General features: G+C 46.5%; 1 protein-coding gene across 3 annotated transcripts in view; it reads left to right on the forward strand.

The window, feature by feature from the left end:
- Nucleotides 1-18,154, forward strand: part of SEPTIN11 (septin 11) — a 120,403-nt gene that overhangs the window by 58,069 nt on the left and 44,180 nt on the right. For all 3 annotated transcript variants that reach the window (XM_056855146.1, XM_056855144.1, XM_056855145.1), the window contains exon 4: nucleotides 14,609-14,795. In XM_056855146.1, the coding sequence (XP_056711124.1) occupies nucleotides 14,609-14,795 (187 nt within the window). The remainder of the gene's footprint in view (nucleotides 1-14,608; nucleotides 14,796-18,154) is intronic.

Below are 18,154 nucleotides of genomic sequence, written 5' to 3' on the forward strand. Positions count from 1 at the left end.
TTTCAACCCGTTGGTTCTGGTCCACCATCCTCTCTATGATAGCCCTTCAAGTACTTGAAGATGGTTATCCTCTCAGTCTTCTCCTCTTCAGGCTAAACATACCTGATAAGGGGTTCTCTTGAAATAGGGGGAATGCATACATCAGGAGCTTCGAACTCAATTTTTACAAGGCCAGATGTGACATAAATGTCACTTGGTCGGGCTGGGCCATGCTCGCGGGCCGGATAAGAGCTCTCAAGGGGCCAGATCTGGCCCCTGGGCTGTATGTTGGACACCCCTAGCATACATCCTTAGGTGGTACAGCCCCACGTGAGAGGACTATGCAACGTCAGGGAAAAAAACTCCGATTTGTGTTTGTTCGGCTGACCTCATTCATTATTTTTCTGGGTGCTCATATTACACCTTTCCTCATACCCTATCCCTGATCTCCTTTGGCACTCCACAGCTACTTCAAGGTTAGGAACTGCTGTGGCTCAGTGGTAGATGACACATTGTGTATTCAGAAAGTCCTAGAGTTGATGTTAGGTATCTCTAGAAGGTGTGTTGGGAGGACCCCCCTCTGCCAGAGTCCCTGTCAGGGACAGGCCTGGACCGTCTCCTGAGACCCTGCTGTCAGTGCTCTGACTTGGTGTAAGGCCCTTTGTATGTTTGTTGGTTGTTTACATGGAGTGACTATAACTACTTTGGGCTAGAGCTGCTGCCCTGTGAAGAGCTGTTAAAACGCTTAGGGCTGTTTAGCTTGGAAAGAAGGCAGTTAAGGGGAGACATAATAGAGGTCTATAAAATTATGCATGGTTTGGAGAGAGTGGACAGGGAGACGTTTTTCTCCCTTTCTCGTAATACCAGAACACGGGGTCATCTGCTGAAACTTGAGGGGGAGAGATTCAAAACAGATGAAAGGAAGTATTTCTTTACAGGATGCATAGTTAAATTGTGGAACTCCCTGCCCCAGGATGTGGTGATGGCTGCCAACTTGGAAGGCTTTAAGAGGGGAGTGGACATGTTCATGGAGGATAGAGCTATCCATGGCTACTAGTCTAAATGCAGACTACTCATGATGCATACCTATTCACCAGGACCAGAGGAGCATGCCTATTTTATTAGGTGCTGTGGGATACAGGCAGAACAATGATGCTGAAGTCGTCTTGTTTGTGGGCTTCCTGGAGGCACCTGGTTGGCCACTGTGTGAACAGACTGCTGGACTTGATGGGTCTTGGTCTGATCCAGCATGGCTTTTCTTATGTTCTTATGGCTTGTGTTTCAAGTATGCATCCCAAAGGAACAAAACTTTGCTTTAAAAAATAAACTTGTGTTGAGTGACTGATTTGTACAGACAGCATTACTAATGTATCTATCTATCAAATTATTTTTTATGCTGCCCTAACCTCCAAGGAGCTCAGAGCAGCATGCTTGGTTCTTTCTTCCTCTTATTATCCTCACAGCGACCCTGTGAGGTTTGTTAGGCTGAGAGATAGAGAGGCCTCACAGAGAACGGCTGCTTCATTGTCTGTATTAGTGAGTTCTCTAATAATGTTGGTTGTACTCACGGTATTGTTCTTACCTCTTTGTTTTCAGCTGTAGTCCGCCTTGAGTCTCAGCGAGAAAGGCAGACTATAAATGAAGCAAGGAAATAAACTCATTTCTGAGTAGCGATTTGAATGCCACTCAAAGTAAAGTTGCCATTTATCAAGTAGTGGTGGTAATCCCTGCTTTTCAACACCGCATTCCTATGTTTTTCCTCTGGGCAACAAGAGGGAAATGGGAGCTGAAATACAACATTGCCAACACCTCGACATCCTTTCTTGGTTGAAACCTGGAAGTGTTGTCACACACACCCTGAGACTCTCAAGGAATCCTCCTAATCTCTATTTTACCATAGAGATTTGGGTTCCCTAGAGAGTTGCAGAGGTGTGTAGGATGTGAAAATTCAGAAGGGACATCAAAGCATCAGCGCTGCTATTTTTCAAGGGCTCTGCCCCAAAAGCTACTGCTGTTTGCCAGCTTCGGACTGACAATCATAACTCAAAGCCCAGCTTTGAATTATACAACATTTGCTTGCATGTAAACTTTTGCTACTTAGGCTTAAATATATATATCTAATTATGGGTCCTTTAAATCTTCTCCTTCCTCCTGAAAATTTTTTCTCCCTCCTCCCCATTCTCAACTGTTCTAAAAAACCTCAATTAAAAAAAAAAAAGATCTCCGTTTTTTGCGTTTGCAGCCAAACACTTTTGTTACGCCTTTTTCCTATTCTCTGGGTTGGAGCTTTCACGAGGCCTTGCAAACAGTTGTGTGTATGTGTGCATATGAACACATGCACTGCAGGAACTCCACAATTAAAGCCGTATGTAAGTTCCCAAGGCGAGGTACAGGGCAGGGGGCAATCGTGGGGGAAAGGGAGCAGGTGTTACGAACGGCCTGCTTTGCATTTCCTTCATTCAGCGCCAGAGAGCCGACAGCATTGTTCCCAGTTACCCGCCAAGACCCCCCCTTTTTAAAAGCCTTTCAGCTCGACTCACTCAACCCTCTTCTTGAATAGGAGAGCCGTTATCTGCTCCGCATGTTGTCACAATCGGACACTTGTCCCAAGCTCTTGTAATCTAAGCATGGCGACTGGAGTTACTTGCAGGTTTGGTTGCCAGTTTCTTTTTATAGGAGGCTCTTTTCTTAAGTTCAGGGCAGGACAAGCTGCTTTGACAGCCTGCTGATAACTGAGGCCTTTTGTGGGAAGCTCAGGGTAAATGCAGTCGGTGTCCGAAAAGGGCCAGGCTGAAGAGACACAGGTCCTGTGGACTGAGACCCCGATAATGTTTTTTTTTCCAGCTTGGGTTTCTCATCCGTTCTGCTGTAACCATATGACTTTTCCCAGGGTTTCTTCAGCCATGTTTGTCTCAGGATCAACTATAGATGTGTGTTTGCGTGGCTGCTCTATTGTATATACACATTGAGTAAGTAAAGTGAGACATCAAGTCGCAACCTACTTAGAGCACCTACTACATAGGGTTTTTCAAGGCAAGAGACAAATAGAGGTGGTTTGCTATTGCCTGCCTCTGCTTATCAGCCCTGGACTTCTTTGGTGGTCTCCCATCCAAGTGCTAACCAGGGCCGACCCTGCTTAGGTTCTGAGCTCAGATGGGATCAGGCTATGCTGGGCTATCTAGGTTGCTATATACCTATTAACTCCCTCAGCATTATGTTGTTAGCCAGTCTGTCCCTCATAGACTGCAGCATTGTATATTTCTACAGCTATGGTTCTTGAACTCTGAAGCAGTTTTACCTGAAGAGGGATAGGCAGTTGTTGAGGAGTAGAAATGCATCCCTGCCATCCCCATAAGCCCAATATTTAAGAACATAAGAAAAGCCCTGCTGAATCAGACCAATGGTCCATCTGGTGAAGCATCCTAGAAGGAGGAGGTGGAGGTGGTGGTGGTTTTTATATGCCAACTTTCTCTACCACTTAACGAACAATCAAACCGGCTTGCAAGCACCTTCCCTTCCCCTCCCCACAACAGACACCCTGTGAGGTAGGTGGGGCTGAGAGAGCTCTAATAGAGCTGTGACTATCCCAAGGTCACCCAGTTGGCTTTATGTGTAGGAGTGGGGAAACCAACCCGGTTCACCAGATTAGCGCCCGCCGCTCATGTGGAGGAGTGGGGAATCAAACCCTGTTCTTTAGATTAGAGTCCACCACTCTTAACCACAACATCACCCTGGCATTCCTATTTCTTGACTCAAGGCAGGAGGTGTCCCCTTAACAATTTGTGCTGACCAGTGATGGCTGGTAACTTGGACCAAGAAGACCGAGTCCGATCAGAAGAGGTTACTGGGTTTAGTTACTTCACAGGATTGTTGCGAAGAAGAAAATGGGACGACTCCATCCCTCTCCCCCTCATCGTAAGTTCCTGAGAGGAAGAGGGAGGAATAAGGTTGCCAACTGGCTTAAAGAAAAATGTCCTGTCCTTTTTTAATAGAGGCTTAATGGGATGTTATTTATCTCTATGCCATGAAAAGCTTCAACGGCCCACTTCCAGACACTAAATCTCTATTAAAGGGACAGGCATCTTTCTCCAGCTTAAAACTGGCTCTTCATGATCCTGAAGCTTAATGATCCTGCATTAAGCAGAGGATTGGACTAGGTGGCCTGTATGGCCCCTTCCAGCTCTTATGATTCTCAACTGCCCACTTCCACACACTAAATCTCTACAAAAGCTTCAACTGCCCACTTCCACACACTAAATCTCTATTAATGGGACAGGACATCTTTCTCCAGCTAAGTCGGCTACTCTAGTGACGAAGAAATGGCCCTTTGCTGCTTGATTCCATCTTGGTTTTTTCTGTTTTTGTTCAGAAGTAGAATGGGTACCAAAAAGTAGGTTTACAGGGTGAGAGCCAGATGCAGGTAACTGTCTCCCTCCCTCGCCTCCAAATCTGACAATCGAATCACCCTAGTAAGCCTTAGGTGGACTCACCCAGATAGAAGCAGTTTGGTTAAAAGGATTAAAATCATAACCCAGGCATTCCCAGCTTCTAAACAAAGTGAATAGACCAACCCAAACAGGGCCAGAGGATCGGCTGACAGTCCCAAGTCCATGATTCAGTTCAAGACATGATACCAAATTATGGTTTGGGAAGCTTTAATGTGCCAGCGTGGTGTAGTGGTTAGGAACGGTGGACTCTAATCTGGTGAACCGGGTTCGATTCCCCACTCCTCCACATGAAGCCAGCTGAGTGACCTTGGGCTAGTCACAGTTCTCTCTGAACTCTCTCAGCCCAACCTACTTCACAAGGTGTCTGTTGTGTGGAGGGGGAGGGAAGGCAATTGTAAGCTGGTTTGATTCTCCTTAAAAAGGTAGAGAAAGTCGGCATATAAAAACCAACTCTTCTTATTCTTCTTCGTCTTCTTCTTCTTCGACAAGCCATGGATTTTGATCTGCCAGTGAATCAGGATGTGGAAGTACATCTACGAGTGGGTTAGGACAAATCATGGCTTGCAAATGAATGATTAATAATGAGTCGACAAGCCATAGTGATGCACGTGCTTTTTTGCTAGTTAGTTGTATTTATTTCGCTAGTTAGTTGTATTTGGTTCTTGTTTCTCCTTTTCTTCAAGGAGCTCAGGAGCAGCTTGCAGGGTTCTTCCCTTTCCATTTTGCCGTCTCAGTGACCCTGTAGGCTGAGAAAGAGAGAGAGAGAGGCAGGCTTAAGGTTACCTACCAAGCTTTCATGGCAAAGTGGGGGTCCAATCCTGGGCCTCCCAGATCCTAGTCTGATGCTGTAACCACTACACTGCTGGAGTGCTGGTCGGACGGAAAACAAAAGCAGGCAAATTCCACAAGGAATTCAGTGGAGCAGTGGAGGAAAAATGGGACAGGAAAATTGGCTTTGCACCAATGGCACAATGGCACTTCTGACAGATACCTGGAAGTGACATTACTGTGCAGATACAATGCTCTAGGAGTCACCCAAGCTTTTGGGTGACACCTAGGGTGTCACATTGGCACATTGATGTCACTTCTGGGTATTCACCAGAAGTGATGTTTAACTGTTGGTGTGATGTCATTCTTCTCATCTCCATCCCTGATCACCCAGAGAGTTCTGAGAGCCAGCGTGGTGTAGTGTTTAAGAGCAGTGGTTTGGAGCAGTGGAGTCTGATCTAGAGAACCGGGTTTGATTCCCCACTTCTCCACGTGAGCGGTGGAGGCTAATCTGGGTGAACTGGATTGGTTTCCCCACTGCTACACACACACACACACACACACACACACACTCACACTCACACTCACACACACACAGAGTGGTGGAAAGTGCCATCAAGTCACAGCTGACTTATGGCGACCCTGTAGGGTTTTCAAGGCAAGAGATGTTCGGAGGTAGTTTTTCCCTTGCCTGCCTCCGCGTGGGCTGAGAGAGTTCTGAGAGAACTGTGACTGGGCCAAGGTCACCCAGCAGGCTTCATGTGGAGGACTGGGGAATTGAACCCAGTTCTCCAGATTAGAGTCCACCGCCATTAACCACTATACCAAGCTGGCTCTCTCCCATTATAAACTGGAGTGGAAGTTCATAGACTAGATGGGCCTGATTCCTTCTGTTTCCTGCTTGGACTGTTGCCAGCAGCACAGCTATTTTAATGGTTTCATCTGCATTTTCCCTAAATAGGGAACTTGTGACTTGAAGATTGGAATTCCTGGAATGTGTGGCTTGCAGGGAAGAATGCCCAGCTTGCTGGCTTTTGAACCCATTTGGTGCTGTAGTATGTTGTCTTGTGTGGTGGAGCTAGGTGGGGTTTTGCAGCAAATGCAAAGTGGTACAGCAGGTGGCTCAAATGTAAAGGACCCCCACCTAGTTCAATCCTTGGTATCTCCAGTCAAAGGATCTCTTCTTGCAGGACTAGGAAAGACCCCTGCCTGAGGTCTTGGAGAACTTCTGCCAACTGCAGTGCACAGTGGTAGGAAAAGTGAGCCCTTGATCAGACACTGTATGAGGCAGCTTCCTATGTTTATCACTAGGACGTGCTGGGTAAAGGGAGAGGCGGGGCTGTGGCTCAGTGGTAGCGTATCTGCTTTGCATGCAGGGGCCATGGCTCAGGGGTAGAGCATCTGCTTGGCATGCAGAAGGTCCCAGGTTCAATCCCTGGCATCTCCAGTTTAACGGACTAAGCAAGTAAGTGATGTGAAAGACCTCTGCCTGAGACCCTGGAGAGCCGATGCTGGTCTGAGTAGACAGTACTGACTTCGATGGACCAAGAGTGTGATTCAGTATAAGTCAGATTCATTTGTATTCATCTTTAGGGGAGGGGCTGTGGCTCAGTGGAACAGCCTCTGCTTTGTATGCAGAAGATCCCAGGTTCAATCCCCGGCATCTCCAGTTAAAAGGATCATGCAGTAGGTGATGTGAAAGAGCTCTTCCTGAGACCCTGGAGAGCCATGGAGAGGGGCCGTGGCTCAGTGGTAGAGCATCTACTTGGCATGCAGAAGGTCCCAGGTTCAATCCCTGGCATCTCCAGTTAAAGGGACCAGGCAAGTAGGTGATGTGAAAGACCTCTGCCTGAGACCCTGGAGAGCTGCTGCCGGTCTGAGGAGACAATACTGACTTTGATGGACCGAAGGTCTGATTCAGTATAAGGCAGCTTCATGTGTTCATGTGAGCATTCCTTCTCGGGACTGTTGGTCTTTATGCCCCATGCACATGAAGCTGCCTTATTCTGAATCAGGCCTTTTGGTCCATCAAGATTGGTGTTGTCTACTTAGATTGGTAGCAGCTCTCCAGGGTCTCAGATAGAGGTCTTTCAGATCACCTACCGCTTGATCCTTTTAACTGGAGATGCTGGGGATTGAAACTGGAACCTTCTGCCTACCAAGCAGATGCTTTACGATTGATCCACAGCCCCTCCCCATAGAAACAAAACAATTAAACAGAAAATGCTCTACAATCCAGACTTTGTGCAAAGGTAGCATTGCAGACAAAATAATTTAAAACTATTTAATTATCCAGAATTTTGGAGGCTTGGGAAGCAAGAGAATCTTAAATAATATTTGCAGTTCAGGTAGAATTGTCGCTTCCTTTGGATATCACATCCACTATCTGCACAGAGGGGAGTTCCCAACTGTCCTGTAGTTGTATGTGTGATCCTTTATCTGTAACCAGAGGTGTGTATATGCCACCATGGCTGTGCATTGTTATAATCTGCATAAATCTCAATTTCTTCAGAACCTGGTTCTTGTTTTCTTAAAGGAGCATAAGAGCTGTGGAGATCTGCTTGGAAGTGGGTGCAGAATGCCTGCTGAAAATTTTAGCCAGACAAGTAGACAGATATTTCCAGGAACTGAGTCTTCCTGTTCCCTGCCTAGCTCCCTGCCTGTGACTGGCAGAACAGAAAATGTTATGTAAAATAATATACTCATCAGATCTCAGAATCTAAGCAGGGTCGACCCTGGCAAGTATTTGGATGGGACACCTCCAAGGAACACCAGGGTCCTGACACGGAAGCAGGCAATGGCAAACCACCTTTAAACATCTCTTGCCTTAAAAACCCCACCGGGGTCGGCATAAGTCAGATGTGACTTGACGACAAAAAAAAAAAGTGGGGTCAGCCCTGGTAACTATTTGGATGGGAGGACCACCAAGGCTCGGGTCGTGACATGGAGGCAGGCAATGGCAAACCACCTCTGAATGTCTCTTTCCTTGAAAACCCCTGTTGGCTGCCTTGGGGAGGGCTTATATTTGGCCAAAGGTGGGGTATGAAAATATATATATATATAGAGAGAGAGAGAGCGCATGGGCTACACATAATCTTTATGCTCTCTCCTGCTTGCCCCCTGCTTCCATCATCTGTTCCCCCAGACCTTCCTCTTTTTGAGAGCCAGCATGGTGTAATGGTTAAGAGCGGTGGTTTGGAGCTGTGGACTCTAATCTGGAGAACCGGGTTTGATTTCCCCTCTCCTCCACATGAGCGGCGGAGGCTAATCTGGTGAACTGGATTTGTTTCCCCACTCCTCCACACAAAGCCAGCTGGGTGACCTTGGGCAAGTTACAACTCTGTAAGAGCTCTCTCAGCCTTCCCTACCTCACAGGGTGCCTGTTGTGGGGAGGGGAAGGTGACTGTAAGCCAGTTTGAGTCTCCCTTAAGTGGCAGTGAAAGTCGGCATATAAAAACCAACTCTTCTTCTTCTTTCCACTTCTCCACATCGCCCTTCCCTTTTCACTCCTTAACTCACCCCTTTCATTCCACAACTATGCAAAAGACCACAAGGGCGGTGTGGGCATTGCAGAGTTCTGCATCATCCCCACATCAACAGGGTGATGGGTTGTCTCCAAACTATGAAACATGAAACAGAGCTTGGCCTCTCCTGGGGTTTTTTAGTCAATGCTGCAAGAGCAGCCAAATTCCTGACAGCTGCATACCGTAGACCTCTTGTGTCCAAGAGCTATAGAGAACCCAGCTGTGACTACTTCTCTCTTTTCCCCATCCCTTTCATGTTCCAGCCAGTTTCGGTTTTTACAGGCCAAAGAGTAGCCGAAGCACAGGAGCATCTTTGGTCACAGAGATTTCTGTGTACCCCAGCCATTACATCAGCATGGTGGCTAATTATCCCAGTACTCACAGATGGGTTGCCTGACACACATTTACTTCTTCCGCAAAGCCTCCTTTCCTCAAAGCAAAGAGCGGATCCTGGTTTCCCCCTCATAGGGGTAGGAGGTGCTTCAGAAGAGCCCAAGATACGCGGCCTTTGTGCCTGAGGATGCGTGGCTTGCAGTCTCCCAATGTTTCGTGATTGGCACCAGCCCCCATGGCAGCCATTTTGTGGTAGCATCCACCTCCCATTGTCAAAACCCCCAAAGCGCCAACAGGTTAGTTGAGATTGAGAATTCCTGGGTTAGAGTGGTGGACTACAACTGGAAAGAGACAGGTTGAAATTCTGACTCTCAGCCTAACCTACCTCACAGGTTTGTTATAAGGATTCTCTGGAGGAGAGGGGGACCATGTATACTTCCCAGTAACAAAATATGTGTATTAAGTGTCGTCAAGTCGCTTCCAACTCATGGCGACCCTATGAATCAAAGTCCTCCAAAATGTCCTATCTTTGACAGCGTTGCTCAGATCTTGCAAATTGAGGGCTGTGGCTTCCTTTATTGAGTCAATCCATCTCTTGTTGGGTCTTCCTCTTTCCCTGCTGCCTTCAACTGTTCCTAGCGTGATTGTCTCTTCCAGCAACTCTTATCTTCTCATAATGTGACCAAAGTACGACAGCCTCAGTTTAGTCATTTTAGCTTCTAGGGTCAGTTCAGATTTGAACTATAACCCACTGATTTGGTTTTTTGGTGGTCCAGGGTATCCGTAACACTCTCCTCCAACACGACATTTCAAAGGAATCTACTTTCTTCCTCTCAGCTTTCTTCATTGTCCAGCCGTCACACCCATACTTAATATATATATATATATATATATATACACACACACACACACACACACACACACACACACACACACACACACACACAAAATAAAATACATATATATACTAAATGAATAAAATAGGTCAAGTGGCTGTATCACTGACACAATGTCCAGGGCTGGAACTCTGTTCATTTTGAAAGGCATATAATTGTATTTACTTCATTTCTACTCCACCTTTCTCTCCAGTGGGGTTCCAAAGTTTCTTTCATCATTCTCCTTGTCTCTGTTTTGTCCTCACAACAACCCTGTGAGGTAGGTCAGGCTGAGGGTGTGACTGGCTTAAGGTCACCCAAGAAGCTTCCATGGCAGAGTGGAGTTTTGAACCTTGGTCTACAGATTCTAGTCTGATGCCTAGGGTTGCCAGCACTGGGTTGGGGAATATCTGGAGATTTTGGGGGCGGAGCCTGTGGAAGACAGGGTTTGGAGAGGGGAGGAACTTCAGTGCCATAGAGTCCAGTTGCCATTTTCTCCAGGTGAACTGATATCTGTCTCCTGGAGATCAGTTGTAATAGCAGGAGATCTCCAGCCATCACCTGTAGGTTGCAACCGAAAATCAAAGCACTTCCGTGCCACTACCGTAAGGTTTGGAAATTAGCACAGGAACGATATAGTACAATGTAACAACAACTATATTGTGTTTAAACATGCAGTAATAAACAAGCAAGTGGGAATACACACAAGTAGCACATTTACAAATATATACAAAATATACAATCCACGTTCGATGCAGTCTTTGTGCAATACAATTTTCTCAATACATATTTGTAGGAATATTCATTAAAAAAGTCCATAAGGTACATTCTTCATTCGGAGGGTATAGATGGGGGACGGCCGTTTCAAGAATATTTCCTCAGCCCCAATTCTATTCAAGTTTCCAAAGTAATTCAATATCATGCATCATATAGTCAATTCACTGGTTCCCGTAGGATACTCCCAAGTGTAGCCAACAGCTATGCTCGTCCCTACAACTGCAGTAGGAGAGGTTTTCTTCCCACAATGAATTTGGTTGCCTAATTGCGTGACATGTTTTGTGACTCCCAGCTGTGCCGTCCAAAACATTTGCATTGCACAACCTCTCTTTTAAAGATTAGTATTCGCAATGGATCCTCCCCACCCCGAATAGCGGCTTTCCCCCCTTTAAAGCTAACAAACAGGACACTAGGAACAGCTGTAGCACGTATTAGCTGCTTTTAAATTTAGCTTCCAGTGTGCAAATAGATGTCCTGACAGCCGGGCACTCAGTCGGAGCGAGTCCCATCTCGTTAGGAAATGCTTTGACAAAGAAGGTTCATCTTCTGTCGAAAAGCCAGCTGTGACCAATATTTCTCTAAAAGTGCAGAATTTAGAACCCAGTCAGCACACAAAACCCACTTCCTTTCCAGACTGTAGTGGTACATGGATTTGTAGCTTAACATTTCTTGCCCCTCGTCTTATGAGGCGAAGAACCGGTTTGCCAGAGTGCCCAGGGTGGTGGTCACATTTTCGTGCGTGCCAGTACTATGTGAGGTGCCGGGGGCCAACTGCGTGACATATCAAACTTGAGCAAAGTTGGCCGTCTGCCTGCCATCTTGTCCCATGATTGCACAAGACGCTGGTCAGATGGTGGGTGTGTAGTCAGAGAAATCAGCAATGCAACCAGTGTCTGCTGGTCACTCAATTCACTCAATTAATCTCTTGGTCTGCATGGATACATCATAAAATGGGTTCTCTGACCTTTTGTGGGCATTTTAAGGTTGGGATTAGTGGTGATGGAAGACTCGTCTTGTGGTAGATGGTAGTACTTGAAGGGAACAATTAGAGATCTGTTTTGCTCTCCACTTACTAGCCCTTCTCTTGAACACACATGAAGCACATGAGATCCAGCATGGTGTAGTGGTTAAGAGCGGTGGTTTGGAGTGGTGAACTCTGATCTGGACAACTGGGTTTGATTCCCCGTTCCCCCACGTGAACAGCGGACACTAATCTGGTGAACTAGATTTGTTTCCCAACCCCTACACATGAAGCCAGCCGGGTGACCTTGGGCTAGTCACACTCTCTCAGCCCCACCTACCTCACAGAGTGTCTGGTGTGGGGAGAGGAAGGGAAGGTGACTGTAAGCTGGTCTGATTCTTCCTTAAATGGTAGAGAAAGTCATCATATAAAAACCAACTCTTCCTCTTTGTTATACTGAATCAGACCATGGGTCCATCAAGGTCAGTATTGTCTGCTCAGACTGGCAGCAGCTCTCCAGGATCCGGGCTGAGGTCTTTCACAGCACCTAATACCTGGTCCATTGGAGTGGAGATGCTGCGGATTGAACCTGGGACCTTCTGTGCATGCAAGGCAGAGGCTCTTCCCTTGAGCCACAGCCCCTTCTCTTTGATGTGTGCCTGAGGTATGATGGGATAGCTGCGGGGCATGGGGGAGAACTGGGGCTAATCTCTTCCACACAGACCCTCCCTTGGAAGCAAATAATTTGAAGCTTCTGTAAACACGCATTCGTTGCTGTGTTACTCGCTTCCTCCTCCTCCTTTCCTCTAGCTCAAAGAGTGCAGGGGAGAAAGAAAAATGAGACAGAGTGTATGAATTAGTCATTTTCTGTGTACCTGTTCGAAAGACACACGACTTCCTGGAGATACATTCACATAAACAATTGCTTCTATTTAAGGAGCCCTTGGCAACTCCTTGGTTCCCGATTTCTCTTGCAGAGGCTGGCACACAAAAATGTATTAACATAGGTGGTTATGTGGGGAGCCATCCACTGTCTGAATGTAAAAGTGGAGATTACTGTTGTCCTTGTAGATCTGGCAGGGGAAGGAAAGGATTGCGTGGGGGCCAAGATGGTATATTTCTTACAAGCCGTGGAGATCCCAGGTCAACAAATCTGTGTCATGGTCTCCAGTGCTCAGAACAAGTCAACTGTGTTAGGTTTCTGGTTCCACTCTTCTCATCGCTGGAGGTTGCTGTATAAATACGGTGTCACGGCCCAATTTTTCCATTTCTGTTCTGGAATAAAGAGCAGAAGGATTTCCTTCTCCTTCCACAGGCCGCAGTCTGGATTGAAGGGCCGCTAGGTGTTCAAAACTCACGACTCCTAAAATCGTGTCTTGTTCCCCACAGCAACATCATGTATATATGAAGCTCTTTTCTGATGCTGGACTGGTGGTCCCACCACTAGGGCTGCCAACTCTGGATTGGGAATTACCTGGAGATTTTGGGGGTGGAGCCTGGGGAGGGTGGGGTTTGGGAACGGGAGGGCCTCAGCGAGGTATAATGCCATAGCATAGAGTCCACCCTCCAAAGCAGCCATTTTCTCAGGGGGAATAGATCTCTGTTGTCTGGAGATCAGTTGTGATAGCGGGAAATTTCCAGGCCCCATCTGGAGTTTGGCAATCCTAACTACCTAACTATGGGGAGGGGCCGTGGTTCAGTGGTAGAGCATGTGCTTGGCATGCAGAAGGTCCCAGGTTCAATCCCCGGCATCTCCAGTTAAAGGGACTAGGCAAGCAAATGATGCAAAAGACCTCTGCCTGAGACCCTGGAGAGCCGCTGCTGGTCAGAGTAGACAATACTGCCTTTGATGGACCAAGGGTCTGATTCAGTATAAGGCAGCTTCATGTGTACCACAGCCAGCCTTGCTGCATGAAATCCTTTTAACTGGGGACCTTTGGGCTTTCAAAGAAATGCACCCGGCTGTGAGCATATAGCGATGCTTTATAGGGAATTAGAACACTGGCCTGCTGGATATTGTGTCTGGCAGTGGATTTCTGGGATCCCCAGTCTTTCCCATCATTTGCTACCTGATCCTGTAATTAGAGTTGCCTGGGGCTTTTTGCATGCAGTTCATGTTCTCAACCCCTGAGCTAGGGCATAATGGATTCCCTCTCCCTCTCCTTTAGCATGTCTCACAGTAGGGCTGGCTTTGGGTATGTCTCTGACCCTTGTTAATAGGGTTCTTATTTGCCTGCTCATGGCAAAAGAACTCCAGCCAATTGTAGCCTTTGTCTGCCAATGCTCAGCTGGTTGACAGGTGGAAACTAGGGCCAAAGGGGAGGTAATCATCCTGGAGAGAAAAATTAAAAAAGAAAAATAAGGCCTTGGTTGCTAACCGCAAGTTCTGACTATAGAGGTCCTGGCGATTCTTAGAGCAGCCTGGAAGAGATAAGGGTAGCTCTAGAAATCACCAGGAACTCAATGGTCAGAAGAAGAGTTATTTTTATATGCCGACTTTCTCTACCACTTAAGGTAGAATCACACCGGCTTACAATCACCTTCCCTTCCTCTCCCCACAACAGACACCCTGTGAGATAGGTGGGGCTGAGAGAGTTCTAAGAGAGCTGTGACTAGCCCAAGGTCACCCAGATGGCTTCATGTGTAGGAGTGGGGAAACCAATCCAGTTCACCAGATTAGCCTCCGCCGCTCATGTGGAGGAGTGGGGAATCAAACCCGGTTCTCCAGATCAGAATCCACCCCTCCAAACCACCGCTGTTAACCAATACACCACGCTGGCTTTCCAGTCAGCTGCCAAGACCTTATTTTTTTTAATTTTTCTCCTAGGACTCTGTCCCCCCCTACACACACACACTCATTAAAGTAGTGGCTGCTATCTTCAAAGGAATCCTGTCAGTAATGAAAATTGCAGTGTAATTTGACGTGGCCCTCTTCTATTTCAGCTACAAGTCCATTGTGGAGTACATAGATGCTCAATTCGAAGCCTACCTGCAGGAGGAACTAAAGATCAGGCGGTCTCTCTTCAATTATCACGACACCAGGATCCACGCATGCTTATACTTCATCGCACCCACTGGCCACTCGCTGAAGTCTCTCGATCTGGTCACCATGAAGAAGCTCGACAGTAAGGTACACCACTACTTGCTTTGATACGAAGCAGAATCAGGTATTAACCATGCATGCGTTGTCTGACATGCTAGCTAAGCATGCATAATGCACTTTGCACAGATGCCAACCCAGTTCAAACAAGATGATGGACGTGTGCAAAGTTGCATGGGCAGATTTGTATGTTTCTGTTATTTTCTCTTTCTGTTATTTTCTGTCTCTCTTTCTCCGTCGCTCTCTCCCTATTAGTGATGCCTGGCTCTCAAATTCCAGAAGTCTTGCTCCACTGTTTCAAAGAAACTTGAACAACAAAGTGCTTTTTCACGAAGCATATAATTAACTTGTAGAATTCGGCACCACAGGATGTGACAGCCACTACTTAGAAAGGCTTTAGAAATACCAAAGAGATTTGTAGGAGGATAGGTTAATCAATGGGTGCTGGCCATAGAACCTCCGTATCCAGAGACAGTGTACCTCTGTTTAGGATTTTTTAGCACAAACAGAAGGATGGCTACCACTTTGTTTTTACGCACTGTTTGTGAGCTTCCTGAGGCACCTAGTGTCTGCTCTTGGGAAAAGGATGCTGATCTAGTTGGAGATCCAACTAGATCAATCCTTATGATCTGATAATGTATGTGTGTGGTTGTGTATGTATACACAGCTAGGGAGAAGTGCTCATTTCAGAGAGTAATTGCTTGTAATTTATTTACAAACCCTGTATCCCATCTTTCTGCCACCAAGGTGGCTACAATTTAAAACATACATGATAAAATTACATTTTAAAACCATTAAAGAGAGCCAGCGTGGTGTAGTGGTTAAGAGTGGTGGTTTGGAGCGGTGGACTCTAATCTGGAGAACCGGGTTGGTTTCCCCACTCCTCCACATGAAGCCAGCTGGGTGACCTTGGGCTAGTCACAGTTCTCTCCGAGCTCTCTCGGCCCCACCTACCTCAGGGGGTGTCTGTTGTAGGGAGGGGAACATGATTGTAAGCTCGTTTGAGTCTCCCTTAAGTGGTAGAGAAAGTCAGCATATAAAAACCAACTCCTCCAACTCCAACTCCTCCAACTCCTCCTCCTCCTCCTTCTTCTTCTTCTTCTTCTTCTTCTTCTTCTTCTTCTTCTTCTTCTTCTTCTTCTTCTTCTTCTTCTTCTTCTTCTTCTTCTTCTTCTTCTTCTTTCCTCCCAAACATGTGTCACTGAAAGTTTTTAAAAGAGTTAAAATACATACAAAACACAAAAACATTGGTCAGGAAGGAGAGATCATTGAGGGAACGCCAGACGAAACGAAAAAGTCGTCACCTGCTGGTGGAAGATGGCAACAGGACAGACAAATCTCCCTGAGGAGAGAGTTCCAGCGCTTTGGTGCCATGACCGAGAAGGCCCTCTCCGGGGATGCCACCCGCCCAACCTCAGAAGGCCTAGGTACTCGACGCAGGGCCTCCGAAGATGACCGTAGTGTTCGGGCAGGTTCATAAGGAAGTAGGTGGTCTGTAATTAGCTGAAAGGATGCCTTTTCCATCAGCTGAGCCTTCCAGGCAGTTGAGTTGACTAAAATTCCTTATGTGGCTTGACCCAAATATAATATATTGTGCATATTCTAGAGCCGGGGTGGGGGAGTGTTGTACCCTCACTCATCACAAGGCACCCCTTCTTATCCTTTTGCTTCTTATTCAATCTGGGAATAAGGAATAATTTGGAATAAAGAAACATTCAGGATTGTGGAGATGAGGAGCTTGAAAGAGCATTTATTCTTCCACCAGGCATTCTTCTTAATACTGTAAAAAAACAAACTTAAATCCGGTGGAGGGAGGGGTACGAGCCTAGATATTTGCAGAAAATAAAGCATGCAATTTTGGCTCAAATGTTTGCTTTTCATCCAAATAAGGATTAGCAGCATCTACTAGAAGGGACAAGTTTATATAATATAAGAGGATTTTCAAGCAACGTCAGTAGTTTAAAAAAAAAAAGCCCTCTTCATTTCTGGGTCAATGTTAAGTTCGTACTTACTCTAGGCTGGAATGGGGATGGTCTTTAAGTAATCATGGATCTTGGGGAGGGGCCGTGGCTCAGTGGTAGAGCATCTGCTTGACGTGCAGAAGGTCCCAAGTTCAAGCCCCAGCATCTCTAGTTGAAAGGATTGGGTATTTGGTGATGTAAAAAACCCTGGAGAGCTGCTACCAGTCTGAGTAGATAGTGCTGACCTTGATGGGCCAAGGGGCCAATTCGGTATAAGTAGAGTTCCCAGATCCCCAGTGGGGGATCTCCTCCCCCTGGTGCCATTCAGATAGCTGGTGGGGTGGGGTCATCCCAGCAGCAAGCTAAGGCCTTGGCCTCTGTGGTCAGTGATGCAGTGATGTCACTTTCGGGCCATACCGGAAGTGCTGACATCACCCCACCCCCACCCTGGGGACTCTCTGGTATTTGGGCAAATCTCTATGGTAAAAACAACTTCTTTTTGCCCAATTGCAAGAGCGTCCTCATGGCACCAGGGACATGATGATGTCACTTCTGGTGCATACCGGAAGTGACATCACTGCATTGCCAGTGACAGTGGCCTTGGCCTCTGTTTGATGCCAGTTAGTCTCTATCCCACCCCATCCCATGCCAGTTGCCAGAGAGTACCTGGCAACCCTAAGTATAAGGCAGTTTAACGTGCGCTCATTTTCGTGTGACGTTTGCAGCATCGGGGCAAATATATTCTAAATGAATTTCACCATGCCGTGTAAAGCTTCAGCTGTTTATTTACATACATTAAGCCTCGATTAAAGGGACAGCGCACTTTCCCCCTCTAGGTTGTTGGCAACCTTAGTATGTAGTGGTTAAGAGCACTGGTTAGGGGTGGTGAACTCTGATCTGGAGAACCGGGTTTGAGTCCCCACTCCTCCACATGAATGGCAGACACTAATCTGGTGAACCGAGTTGGTTGCAAATAAAGTTTCATAGATCCAAAGATAACTAATTTCCCTATACTTTCTTCCCCATCTTAAGAGCACTCACACATTCGCACAAATGGCAATTCATGGGCTGAAAAGCGCATTAAGTGCCATGTATAAAAATGCTCTTCGAGTTCACTTTTGCAATGACTCTATTTCCTCTGCAGCAGCCTGTGCAACAGACAGTATTTCCTGTTCGCGGCTGTTGTAGAAAGAGCAGAGGAAACAGCCACTTGCCTCCGTGAGTGTGTGTATGGGGTGACTTCTATTTATGGATATCTTTCTTTCTCTGAAATGCAAATTGCTGGATCTTATCTCTTTGGCTGCACCTTTACTAATTTAAAAAAGGAGAGGGGAGCAGGAAGCTAAAAACTGTAGAAAGGTCAGCAGTTCCCCCATCAAGTGCATTTGATAAGGTCTTCATTGTAGAGCAATTTTAAAAGCTGCTTTC

This window comes from Euleptes europaea, chromosome 9, assembly GCF_029931775.1.
Source record: "Euleptes europaea isolate rEulEur1 chromosome 9, rEulEur1.hap1, whole genome shotgun sequence".
Lineage (NCBI taxonomy): Eukaryota > Metazoa > Chordata > Lepidosauria > Squamata > Sphaerodactylidae > Euleptes > Euleptes europaea.